Source organism: Pongo pygmaeus, chromosome 3 (genome assembly GCF_028885625.2).
Source record: "Pongo pygmaeus isolate AG05252 chromosome 3, NHGRI_mPonPyg2-v2.0_pri, whole genome shotgun sequence".
NCBI lineage: Eukaryota > Metazoa > Chordata > Mammalia > Primates > Hominidae > Pongo > Pongo pygmaeus.
Genome location: NC_072376.2, coordinates 6,197,484 through 6,210,697, shown reverse-complemented (window position 1 = coordinate 6,210,697; position 13,214 = coordinate 6,197,484). Strand labels below are relative to the sequence as shown.

General features: G+C 51.3%; 1 protein-coding gene and 1 long non-coding RNA gene across 2 annotated transcripts; one reads left to right on the top strand and one right to left on the bottom strand.

Annotated features, from left to right (window-relative positions):
• The first annotated feature begins 709 nt into the window (after positions 1-709).
• Positions 710-2,232, top strand: LOC129035352 (MORF4 family associated protein 1 like 2-like). The gene is made up of 2 exons (XM_054485670.1): positions 710-802; positions 1,876-2,232. The coding sequence occupies exons 1-2, from the start codon at positions 710-712 to the stop codon at positions 2,230-2,232; spliced, it is 450 nt and encodes a 149-aa protein (XP_054341645.1).
• A 175-nt stretch (positions 2,233-2,407) lies between these two features.
• LOC134739245 (uncharacterized) lies at positions 2,408-5,170 on the bottom strand. The gene is made up of 2 exons (XR_010125856.1): positions 5,029-5,170; positions 2,408-2,815 (listed from the first exon to the last, which is right to left on the bottom strand). It is a non-coding gene; the product is annotated as an uncharacterized LOC134739245 (long non-coding RNA).
• Positions 5,171-13,214: the final 8,044 nt, after the last annotated feature.

The following is a 13,214-nucleotide window of genomic DNA, read 5'->3' as shown; positions in this document are numbered from 1 at the left end:
GTGGCACAGGCCAAGAGAGCTACCTTAGGCTGATTGGCCCTCAGTCCCCCAGCCAGCAGTTTGTGAAGCCAGGGTCCAAATATTGGATGTAGTTCCCACACTACTCTCAATGCACTGTGTAGTCAATGACTGTCATAGTAGCGATACCACCTGCCTCTGCCTGGTGCTTTGGCAACTGTACAATGCACTGTCATGCCTTTTTTTTCTCACTTCTCTAACAGTCACAGGGGCCTACCAGCTCCATTTCACCTTTAGAGAACTGAGTTTCCAATCTGGGGCACTTGTGCAAGCAGGGTCTCCCCAATCTTTACCATTAGCCCGTTTGTGGGCCACAGACCAGGAATATGAACGTATCTTTTTTTTTTTTTTTTTTTTTTAGACAAAGTCTCAGGCTAGTCACCCAGGCTGGAGTGCAATGGCTCGATCTCGGCTCACTGCAACCTCCGCCTCCCGGGTACAAGCGATTCTCTTGCCTCAGCCTCCCGAGTAGCTGGGACTACAGGCATGCGCCACCACGCCCGGCTAATTTTTGTATGTTTAGTAGAGACGGGGTTTCACCATGTTGGCCAGGCTAGTCTCGAACTCCTGACTTCAGGTGATCCGCCCACCTTGGCGTCCGAAAGTGCTGGGATTACAGGCCTGAGCCACCGCGCATGGCCTTAACATACCTTCTAACCCCCTCCAGACAGCATTCGTTAGGGTAAACAAAATGTACCGAGCCCCTGCTGGGCAGCCAACCCTGGCGGAGACGTGCGGACAGATTTTACCCTCAAAGAGCTATCCTGGGAAATGCCACTGTTTGGTAACAATTTTGTTTCCAAAAACCTCGCCTGGCCTGTGTCGGGCCGGCGGAGCCAACCCCGGCGGTTCCCTGGCGAGGCGGGGACGGTTTGAGGTGCAGCCGTGGGTTTCGTGGCCCTGGGTCACGGTATTCGGTGCAACCTTCCGTTTCTGGTGCAAAAATCACTCGCAACTGAGTGTTAAAACCCCAACCCTGGAATCCCTCTCAAACTCCACCCCAGAGCCCGGGCAGGCGAGGGCGCGTGGGGGAAGGGAGACGGGAGCACGCAATGGCGCCTGCACTATACAGGACCCCGCCCGAGACCCCCCTGGGGCTGCTGTGAAAGGAGCTTCGAGGAGGCCCCGCGGCGGCTGGCAGCGGGAAGGCCATTTGGGTGTGGCCTTCTCTGTTTTAGGGCTGAACGTTTTAGAGTAAAACTTTATTAAAACTAAAAAGGAGCTTCAAGACCTCTTGTCGCAGGTGACAGCGAGGCGTCCGCGCACGGCTGGTGGGTGCCTGGCTGGCCCGGGGCGGGAAGGGGTTGCGGCGCTGGGGCCCTGTGTTACTGGGAGGAGGGCCTTGAGTGGGTTGTCCAGGTCCTTGGCCTTTTGAACAAAGCATTGAACAAAACGCACAAGCAAAGTAACAAAGGAATGAAACGCAGGAACAGAAGCAGCGAAAGCAGGAATTTCTTAAAGCGAGAAAGCACCCACAGGGTGGGAGTGGGCCCGAGCAAGCAACTCAAGGGCCAGCTAGAAAGTTTTCTGGGCTTTAAGTACTTTATTTGAGGTTCTTATCAGCCACCTCTTATCTGGATGAAGGTTTTGGTTTGTGGCTAAAGGCTGGGGTGAACTGGCGCCCTATGCGCATGAAGGGACGGTCCCTGCATGGCTCTTGGCCATTCCAAGGCACTCTCCCTTTCCATCTGGAAAGAGGCTTGTAGGGAGAGTAGCCTTTGATGCTTTACTACTCGCAATGGGGAGATGGTGCTTTTCCTTTTGGTTTGGGAAGTTTGCGTTAATCCATCTCAGATTCTCTGCCCCAGACCTTGGTGTTTTCCCTTGATTCAGCTTTAGGAAGTTCCCTACCTCCAGACCCTATTCTCCTGCCTCACGTGGTCGCGGACCAGGCGGGAGCCCCGCAAAGACCCAGGTGGCCCCGCGCCCCGCGTGGGCGGCGAGGATCTGGCCTCCCGGGAGTGCGAGCACGCCCGGGCGCACTGGCGGACCCGCAGGGAGCTGCTGGAGATCCAGAGCCTGCTCGACGCCATCAAGAGCGAGATGGAGGCGGAGGAGGTGCCTGGGCCCCAGCACCCAGCCCCGCGCGCGGAGGCAGAGGATCTGGTGGCCAGGTTGTGCGCCGAGGCGGAGAGGAAGGCCGCGGAGGCGGCGCGGATGGGCAGGCGGATCGCGGAGCTGCACCAGCGGATCGCCGGCTGCGAGTGCTGCTGAGCCGGCGGGGCAGCGCGGGGTGGAGCCGAGACCGGCGGGGAGTGCCCCGCGTGGAAGGCGCTGGGCAGGCAGGGAGGGGAGCGCAGAGCCGTGCCACGCTCGCCGCCGAGATTTACTCTTTTTAAGTAGGTAAAAGAAAATAATTTCATTTCTTAAAAAGAAAAAAAAAAGGAGAAACAGAAACCCAAAGACCTTTAGTAGTAAGTAGAACAATAAAGGACATAGAGCTGCCATGTCGCTAAGGGGGTTAAACCATTTCTTCTATGCTGTAAAGCTAAATATCAGGCGGAGAACAAAATTTAAAAGTGTGTGAGTCGGGTGCTGTGTCTCATGTCTGTAATCCCAGCACTTTGGGAGGCTGAGGCAGGAGGATCACTTGAGCTCAGGAGTTCGACATCAGCCTTGACAACATAGTGAGACCTCTCTCTACAAAAAATAAAACACAATTAACCAGATGTGGTGGCATACGGTCCCAGCTCCTTGGGAGGCTGAGGCAGGAGAACTGCTTGAACCCGGGAAGTCAAGGCTTCGGTGAGCTGTGTTCAGGTCACTGCACTCCAGCCTGGGCAGATTGAGTCACCGTCTGTAATTTAAAAAAAAACAAAATACAGGCCGGGCGGGGTGGCTCATGCCTGTAATCCCAACACTTTGGAAGGCTGAGGCTGGTGGATCATCTGAGGCGAGGAGTTCGAGACCAGCTTGGCCAACATGGCGAAACCCCATCTCTACTAAAAATATAAAAATTAGCTGGGTGCAGTGGCAAGCGCCTGTAATCCCAACTACTTAGGAGGCTGAGGCAGGAGAATCGCTTGAACCCGGGAGACGGAGGTTGCAGTGAGCTCAGATCGTACCTGTGCACTCCGGCCTGGGTGACAGAGTGAGACTCTATCTCAAAAAAAAAAAAAAAGATGTGTGAAACGTAAGGCCATTACTGAACATTTCTAAATTTTGCTAGGAATTTGGAGTGTTTTGCTTGCCCTTTTCTGCCAGAGGTGGCATTCTGCTGGCAGAATTGCAGTTTTCACCCCAGGACAGTGAATTCTGACTCACAGTGTCAAAGATAAGGAAAGCCAGGAGACTAGTCAAAATGGTAAGGACAGATTTTATTCAGTAATGACTCGCAACAGGGAAGAGAGTCCAGTGTGAACTAAACTGAGCTTTGCCAAAGCAAAAGGCAGGAGGCTTTTTCAAGGTTGGAGTGTGCTAGGGGAAAAGCACTGAAGGGTGAAAAAACAGGTTTGATCCACCTGTCTAGGCCATCTGGGTTTGCTAGTTAGTGCTTATCCAGAGGAGAAACAAAGTTCTCCTTTCTTTACGACGGGAGAAGTGGTGAGTTGGAGCAAAGCTTCCACTGAAGATAGGTCCTCATCCTCCCACTGGGACCGGGAGGAAGAAGGAGGTTATCTCCTTACATGTTTGAGTTTCAAGGAGCCAAGGGAGAAAAGAAGAAGGAGGAGGCGGAGGAGGAGGAGGAGGAGAAAGAAGAAGGAGGAGGAGGCGGAGGAGGAGGAGGAGGAGAAAGAAGAAGGAGGAGGAGGAGGAGAAGGAGGAGGCAGAGGAGGAGAAGGAGGAGGAGGGAGGAGGAGGAGAAGGAAGAGAAGGAGGAGGAGGAGAAGGAGGAGGAGGAAGAAGGAGGAAGAGGAGGAGGAGGAGAAGGAGGACGAGGACGAGACAGAAGAAGAAGGAGGAGGAGAAAGATTTTTTTTTTTTTTTTTTTTTTTTTTTTTTTGAGACGGAGTCTCGCTCTGTCGCTAGGCTGGAGTGCAGTGGCACAATCTCTGCTCATTGCAACCTCCTCCTCCCGGGTTCAAGCAATTCTCCTGCCTCAGTCTCCCGAGTAGCTGGGACCACAGGTGTGCACCATCACGCCCAGCTGATTTTTGCCTTTTTAGTAGAGAGAAAATGTTAGCCATGTTAGCCAGCATGGTCTTGATCTCTTGACCTCATGATCCACCCACCTGGGCCTCCCAAAGTGCTGGGACTACAGGTGTGAGCCACCACACCCAGCCGAAGAAGAAATTTTCATCACGATTGTCTATTGATGAGACGGTTGGTCATATTTTTTGTTTTTGGAATTTCTCAATAGTTTTAACTTTTCCTGCTTCTGTGCATTTTGCTATGTCACATGGGACCTAATCACTGCTGGACACTTTGGGACAAGCAGGAAACTTGTGTCAGTCCTCAAACCACAGAGTTGTTGAAGGAGCTCCACCTGTTCCATTGGAAGATGCCCCGAGGAAATGAGGTGGAAGACAGTTTTGTATGCAGTTTAGAACTTTCTCTGTGAGAACAAATGAGATTTTTCCTCTTAAGTTAAATCATGTGATTTGGTGCACATTGTGTGACTTCGCAGGTCAGTTTGGACAACTAGCTACGTCTAATTTGACTTGAAACCTACACGTGATGGAGTGCCTTATTGTGTTTTGTCTGTGGTTTGATTTAGGGGTCAGCTTCATTGACAGATCTCCCTAGTGCATGTCAGGCCCTGTGGGGCATAGAAGAAGAGAAGTCTGAAAAGGGCCTTGAAGATCTCTGGGAAGGAATCGTGGTGCTGGCGCTTTGGCCTTCCTTCACGGGGTCATAACCTACCTGGTTAGGCCCATTTGAATAGACCCCACGGGGATTTGAGGTTAAAATACCATATGTGGCTGGGTGTGGTGGCTCATGCCTGTAATCCCAGCACTTTGGGAGATTCATTGAGTCTAGGAGTTTGAGACCAGTTGGGGAAACATGGTGAGACCCCCCCCTCTACAAAAAAAAAAAAAAAAAAAATTAGCCAGGCATGGTGGCACTCACCTGTATCCTACTCAGCTACTCAGCTACTCAGGAGGCTCAGTACTACAGCTCAGTACTACAGCTACTCAGGAGGCTGAGGCAGGAGGATCGCTTGAGCCTCGGAGGTTGAGGCTGCAATGAGCTGAGATCATGTCACTGCACTCCAGCCTGTGGGTGACAGAGCAAGACCTTGTCTCAGAAAACAAAACAACAAAACAAAAACACCACACCCACATGTAATAATGGTTGTTGCTTGTAAAAATGTAAAACCTAAAAACCTATTTATTATACATATTTATCCAAATGAACCAAAGCCCTTAAACTTCACCAGGAGAAAGAAAATAAAACATGTTTCTGAAGATCACAGTGTCTGCCTCATTGTCCTCAAATGCAGTAAACTGCGGGTTATAACGCATTCAGTGAAGCTGCAGTTGGAAGGACAGGTAATCCCCAGGTATGGAAATGAGGTTGGAGTAAGAGAGAAACAGGCACACTTCAGGCCCTAGGTACCTGTGTTCAAAAGCACTGGCTACACGATGCGCCCCAGACCCTGGAGGAGGAATACAGACATGAGACCTGGTGGTAAAGACAACAAAATAATTCAAAGACAGTGTGCCAGGTGTCACACATGCAGGCAGTAACTCTATTGAGGGGCATCTTACATGCCAGCTATTGTTCTGAAATAGAACAGTGTTACCGCCCTGATGAAGCTTACATTTTAGAGCAGGGAACCTTCAGAAAACATATAAATATGTCCTGTGGTGACGTGTTTGGTGGGTAACAAAAGGCACTGTGCTGCTGGTAGACAAGTAAGATGTAGGATGAGGGTGGAGTAAGGATGAGGTGGCCCAGACTGCAGCTGAATCTCCGGTCCACTGCCAACTGACTCACTTTGTAATGTTTCCCAAGTCTCTTCACCTCACTTTACCCCATCTATAAAATGGGTATACTCAAGAGTAGCTACCTCATAGGGATATCATGAAAATTAAATGAGTTGATATTATGTCAGTGGGCCACAGTTGGCTGATCCCTGGGTAGATTTCTGTTGCAGCAAAGCATTCTCTGAAATGTTATTTAGTTAGGAAGGTTAGTGAGTGCTCTTGGGATCCACCCCTGTGGGAGGGAAGGAAAAGAACCAGGACGGGGCAAAGGAGAAATCGAGCTGTGGTGAAGGCTCAGCAGATGCCTCAGCCAACCTTCTACGGAGTTTTGAAGATAGTGTGACAGGCAGCCTCTAAGATGGGCCTCAGCAATCCCTGCCACCTGGCATTCAGGCCTTTGTAGAATCTCTGTTTTGAGCCTGGGCCAGAGTTATTGACTTGCTTCTAGTGGACAGAATTCTGCAGAAGTGGTGGGATGTCGTGGCTTCCACCGTGTACGCCCTCTCTCCCTCTCAGCATTGCTCAGCCCGGGGTTAGTGGACACCGTGCTGTGAAGCAACCCAGTGTAAAGGCTGTGCGGTTTGGGACCGAGGACTGGCAACAATCACAGGCTTGATTTTGGAAGAGATCGCCCCTCACCATCCCAGTTGAGCTTTCAAACTACAGTAGCTCAGCCAACATCTTGATTGCAACCTTGAGAGACCTTGAGCCAGAAGCACCCAGCTAAGCCCTGCGCACCTCCCTGACCCATGGAAACTGTAAAGTAATAAATGTTTTTTGTTTTAAGCTTTTAAGTTTTGCGAAAATGTGTTATGCAGCAATGGGTAACTAGGACGGTCTGATGGCTCTTCAGAGCCCTCCCCAGATTGGGGTGAGAGGACTGGGCTTTCTATCTCTGCAGGGATCAATCATAAAATGCAGCTGCCCCAGGAAGGACAGGGTGACAATCTCTGAAGACGGCTGCTGGCTTGGGGCTGTCTCAGCAGCTGGAATAAGACCTTCACTCCTGAAGGGCAATCTGAGCCATGTGTGCTCCACAGCTGCCAACGTTCTGAGACTCTAGACTGTCCCCTTCTCAAGTTCACCAAGGTTTGTAGACGCCGTTAAGAGCCAAGGCTGTCTGGAACGCTCCTGTGCTTGGATTACCTGCTTATTCTTTTTCATGTTTGGCCTCTAAGGAGTCCATATTTTTTTCTTCCAGCTCAAGCCCCGGAAAGCAGCAGCGCGTGGGACGGTCGCCCTGGCCGCTGGCCACCGGGCCCCACGGCGCCGTCCGTCCCCGTCCCCGCGCCTCCCTGAGGCTGCGGCCCAGGTTCCCTCCTGGCGGACCCTGGACCTGGAGCTAGGGGGCGCGTACATGCGGGAGGGGAGGCGGGTGCGCCCGGGACCCTGGGTTCCGGGTCCTGCCTACCGTGCTCGCCCAGAGCCGGGAATGCTGGCCTCTGGGTGGGGCCCTGAAGCCATAGCGGGGGTCGCCCCCCTGTCGCCTCCTGAGGGCGCGCGCCTCGTGACAGGGGCCCTGACCTGGTAAAGCCAGAGCTCAAGGAGCTCCGCCGTCTCCTGGCACCCAGGTCTCCTCGCCAAGCCTCCACGGGCCTCCTCCCTGCCCTTCTCCCGGGCCGATCCTACTTTCTTTAAAATTCTTGCCGGGCGCGATGGCTCACGCCTGTAATCTCAGCACTTTGGGAGGCCGAGGCGGGCAGATCACGAGGTCAGGAAATCGAGACCATCCTGGCTAACACGATGAAACCCCGTCTCTACTAAAAATACAAAAAATTAGCCGGGCGTGGTGGCGGGCGCCTGTAGTCCCAGCTACTGGGGAGGCTGAGGCAGGAGAACGGCGTGAACCCGGGAGGCGGAGCTTGCAGTGAGCCGAGATCGCGCCACTGCACTCCAGCCTGGGTGACAGAGCAAAACTCCGTCTCAAAAAAAAAAAAAAATATATATATATATATATATATATATATTTGGGGGTGATGCAGGTTCAGGAACCGCCGCGCACGGAGCCCTTCCCGCGCCGCCTAGAGGTGATGGGAACAGCTCCTGAGGAAGGTGTCTCGACCTTGGCCTGTAGCGCCTCCCAGGCCTCCCAGGCCTCCCGCTGCCTGCCCGCAGCGGCTCTGGCCCCGCCGCGCATGCTCACACGAGCATTCACGCGCACACTCATCATGCCCCCTCTCACACACTCATGCTCACACGCACACATTTACACACTCATGCTCACACACATACGCACGTTCACACGTGCTCACATACATTCGCTCACATTCATGCTCACATGTACACTCATGCGCTAACACTCACACGCTTACACATACACATTCATGCTCACTCTCATACACATACACACACCCGCTCACTCATGCTCACACACATACACCCGCTCACACTCATGCTCACACACGCACTCACATGTGTGCTCACATGTTCACACTCATACACGCTCACACAAACTTACATATTCACACTCACACTCATGCTCACGCATGTATGCACTCACACATGCGCACATGCTCACACTCGTCCACACCCACATACATGCTCACACCTGTTCTTACTCATGTTCACACACCCACTTACATTTATGCTCACACCCATACACACTCACTTGTGCACTCATGCTTACACACTCATGCTCACTCCCACACATACATATGCTCACACACATGCTCACACACGTGCTCACATGCGCACATTCATGCTCAGACACCTGCTCACACCACTCACACATGCTCACACTGACACGTGCACTCATGCTCACTCATATACATGCATACGCATACACACACTCGCTCACACACCACTCATGCTCACACACACGCACACTCACACTTACTGGCTGATAGCACAGTCTCCTCCCAAGCCTCCTTCCCGCTCTCCGCGGTGCTTTTATCACAGTTCAGAAGCCTCCGCCGCTTGACTGCAGCTCAACCCCACAATCCCAGGCTGTTCCCCCTGCCGGGAGCCGCTGCTGGCGCCCCTGAGGGTTCAGCACGGGTAGGTAGGTGCAGCCCACCCCTAGGGTGTGCCCTGAGGGTTCACCGTGGGTGGGTAGGAGCAGCCCATTCCCAGAGTGCAGCCTCACTCTGTGCGACCTTCACACGCCAGGGATGCTGCAAATCTGGTCTTCTGAGTCCACCCCAGAGGGCATTCTGAGTCCCCCTCTCCGTTGCCCACCCCGGTTTATCGCCATGTTGGCTCCTTGCCTCTTCTGCACCTCGGCTCTTCCTTTAGGTCCCGGCCCCTCTCGTCACCTCAGACCCGAAACCTTTGGAAGCCTTAGTTTCCCCACAACGTCTTAACAAACTCATCCTCCTCCACCAATGGGGAAAACGGGATGGATGAGGGGACAAGAAAACCCTGACTCATAGCAAGAAGTTTTAAATATACTGAATGTGAAGCGGAAGCAGCCAGCCTGGGTGAAGACAGGGATTTGTGGTCATGCCTTTGGTTTGTTTTTTTTTTTTGAGACGGAGTCTCGCTCTTTCGCCCAGGCTGGAGTGCAGTGGCACAATCTCGGCTCACTGCAAGCTCCGCCTCCCGGGTTCACGCCATTCTCCTGCCTCAGCCTCCCGAGTAGCTGGGACTACAAGCGCCCACCACCGCGCCCTGCCAATTTTTTGTATTTTGAGTAGAGACGGGGTTTCACCGTGTTAGCCAGGATGGTCTCGATCTCCTGACCTCGTGATCCGCCCGCCTCGGCCTCCCAAAGTGCTGGGATTACAGGCGTGAGCCATGTTTTCCTGATAGCACCAGCCTAGGCTTATCTCTGTCCAGAAACCATTTCTTAACGTTAGCATTCCTTGCCATCCTGAGAGACTGGGAGGGAGAAACAGTGGTGATTACAAACCCACAAGCCCCAGATCCTTCAGAGTTAAGAGTTCCGCTTGCATTTTACTCTAAGCAACCAGAGGTCAGGCAACTCTTCAGCAGTGCCTGGAATCCGGTTCATAGGTACATGCTGTCTCTTCCACATTTCTGCAGAGTTTAGGTATTGCTAAACTCTGCTTCTGTGTAACAGGGACCCCTTTCCTCCTGTTACTGACTGTGTCCCCTCAAAATCCATGTTGAAATCCTACCCGCAATGTGATGGGGTTAGGAGGAAGCTTTTGGGGGTGGTAAGGTCATGAGGGTGGAGCCCTCATGCATGGGATTAGTACCCTTATCAAAGGGACCCCGGAGAGCTCCCTCGCCCCTCCTGCCATGTGAAAACACAGCAAAAGGGCTCTCCCTCCCCAAACACTGAATCTGCCAGCGCCTTCATCTTGGACTTTCAGCCTCCAGCGCTGTGGGGAACCTTTGTTTCTAAGCCCCCCAGGCTATGACATTCTGTTACAGCAGCCTGGTGGGCTGCAGCACCTCCAGATGCCTCGCTCTTCTTTAGGTCTCCACTGAGAGCCTTCTCAAGGCCAACAGGCTTCCTTTGTCTCTTGAGCATCCTTCAGCAGCACTCCATCTCCAGATAGGGATATCTCTTTCAGTTATCTTTTTGTTGTTGTTTTTGAGACGGAGTTTGGCTCTTGTTACCCAGGCTGGAGTGCAATGGCACGATCTCAGCTCACTGCAACCTCTGCCTCCCAGGTTCAAGCGATTCTCCTGCCTCAGCCTCCAGAGTAGCTGGGATTACAGGCGCCCCACACCACGCCTGGCTAATTTTTGTATTTTTAGTAGAGACGGGGTTTCTCCACGTTGGCCAGGCTGGTCTTGAACTCCTGACCTCAAGTGATCCACCTGCCTCAGCCCCCCAAAGTGCTGGGGCGCCCGACCAGGGATCTTTTTACATAGTCTCCGCAGCATGGCAATTTCAGGGGAGCCAGACTTTGTATATGGTGGCTTTGGCGTCCAAATGTACAAAACCCAGGAGAGTAAGCATCAGAAGTCCCATAGCATCTCTTTGCCATATTACCTTCACAAAGTCCCGCCAGGTTCAAAGGGAGGAGACACAGACTCCACCTCTTGATGGGGATGGCAACATTCTGGAAGAGCAGGTGCAACTGTTAGTAATTGCATTGTGGCCGTTTCTTGAAAATACAACGTGCAAGACACCACGTTTTACTGCCCCACCAGGCTAGCAGTGGACATGGAGCCAGCTTTGTTGCTGTGGCTATGATGCGTCCCACACTCCAGTGGCTCGCTCTTCCTGTACCAGACACTCCATTATGGCAGCTGCCTTTGGTGGAAGAATTTAGCATGACTCAGAATTGTGTCGAGCCCAGAATCTTACCAAACCCAGAATCAACATTTTTTCAGATAAATAAATAGTAAATTATTTTATTATTCCTAGACTATGCATGTAATGTGGGTTAAGTAATACACAATGTGGTCTGACCAGTTATTATGTGTAATGAGTGTTAAATGGAGTGTGGAACTTACCCAGATTTTCTGAATTAACTCAGATAGAAATAAATTCCGCTTTCTATGTCTTTGCACAGTCGTTTGTGTAAAACAGACCATCCTGTGCGATAATTAAGCACTTGAGGGAAGACTTCTCCCAAATGGGCTGAAAGTTCACAGATGTGAATTACAGATGATCGGCATGAACTAAATGGCATCAGAAAAGGTGAAATTAAGGACTTTTTCCTTTTGTCCTGGTTACCTCTGTCCACATCCCATCTTCTCAGAGCCTGATGTGGCCTACAGCTGGCAATAGTCTTGTAATCTTGATTGTAAAATGTACAAGCTGGCCAGGCGCAGTGGCTCACACCTGTAATCCCAGCACTTTGGGAGGCCGAGGCAGGCAGATTGCTTGAGCTCAGTTCAAGACCAACCTGGGCAACATGGTGAAACCACACCTCTACAAAAAAATACAAAAAAATTAGCCAGGTATTGTGGTATGTGCCTGTAGTCCCAGCTACTCGGGAGGCTGAGTTGCAAGGATCACCTGAGCCAGGGAGGTCGAGGCTGCAGTGAGCCGTGATCACACCACTGCATTCCAGCCTGGGCAGCAAAGCAAGACTCTGTCTCAAAAGAAGAAAAATAGGACACAGAAGAAACTTGGGTTTGGGTTGCAAAAGGGGTGTGAAGGGGTTTTGGAGATATAAAAGGAGTAAATATTGTTTCCGGAAGAGGATTCTTCCAGCCACAGTTTCTAAAGAGAAAATCCAGAACGTCTGGGCCTCTGAGCAAGATCCCTTCACCTGAGACTGAGCAAATGAAGACATGGGGAAAAGAAGAGATTGGCATTTTAATGTATCTGGGATTATAATCCCACCTACGGGCATCACCTGGCTTTTGCTGCATGAGCCACCCTAAATCTCCGTGACAACAATAAACATTCCTCATGGTCTGCAGTTTGGCTGGGAGTTGGATGATCCAGGCTGGGCTCAGTAATGGTCTGCAGGCCACCTGGTCTAGGCTAGGCCTGTCCAGAGCAGCTTGGTTCTGTGTTTCTCTCACCATCTTCCCAAGACCGGTGCCTGTTCTTCTCATAGTGAAGGCAGAGACGCAGAGGAAAGACAGTCCAACTGCAAAAGCCTGTTTCAAACCTGTGCTTGTGTCCTCTCTGTAAACCTCTCATTGGCCAAAGCAAGACATGAGGCAAAGAACATGGATGCAGGAAGGGGTGGGGAATTGGGGTCATTTATACTACCTATCACGATCTGTGCCCACTGCCCCCATTATTCATGTAAAATTTGCCCACCCCCATCTAAGGACCCCCTTCCTTGTTTCTTCCAATCATGGCCTCAAGCAAGAAGTCTAGCATCTTGTGAGCCACATCAGGTCCTAATATGGCTTTTATTGGTCTAGAAGCTTATGAACTTTTTGAAAAGACAAGTTATTGTCCACTTAGACCCAACATACACCGATGAGACAGGGACAGGATAAGGCCCATTGGTAAGGGAAGAATGAAGGGGTGAAATAGCAGTCACATAGCTATTTTGAAACTCGGTGGAGTAAACATTGCCAGGTCCTCTACTTTAAAGCTAGGGAATGTAAGGCTTTGGTTCTGCAACCTGGAAGTGGCTCAGCAGCACAGGAGTTGGCAAACATTTTCTGTAAAGATCTAAACAGTAAATATTTTAGGCTTTGTGGGCCACATACAGTCTCTATCACATATTCCTATTTCTCCTTTTCTTTTTTAAAGATATGAAAGTCTCTCTTAGTTCAGGAGTTGCAGTTTGCCATTGGTCCCCACACACTGGCCTGCACTGACACATCCTTCTTTCTCCATCACACTTCTGAAAAGGGCATTTAAAAATGCACCAGTTTGGGCCACCGAGCCTGCTTTCTGCCGGTGGAAAGACTGGGAGTCTAGAAGTCCTTTGACACTTTGAACAGTCGCTTGGATAAGCTAGAGCATTTTTGCTAATACGTTCACATCGAAAC

What these genes read in the sequence shown, in the direction of transcription:
- LOC129035352 (XM_054485670.1), top strand. Translation starts at nt 710, where the DNA reads ATGTACCGAGCCCCTGCTGGGCAGCCAACCCTGGCGGAGACGTGCGGA. An exon ending in CTGGGAAATGCCACTGTTTG is followed by an intron (nt 803 to 1,875) that starts GTAACAATTTTG and finishes CCCTACCTCCAG; the next exon opens with ACCCTATTCTCCTGCCTCAC.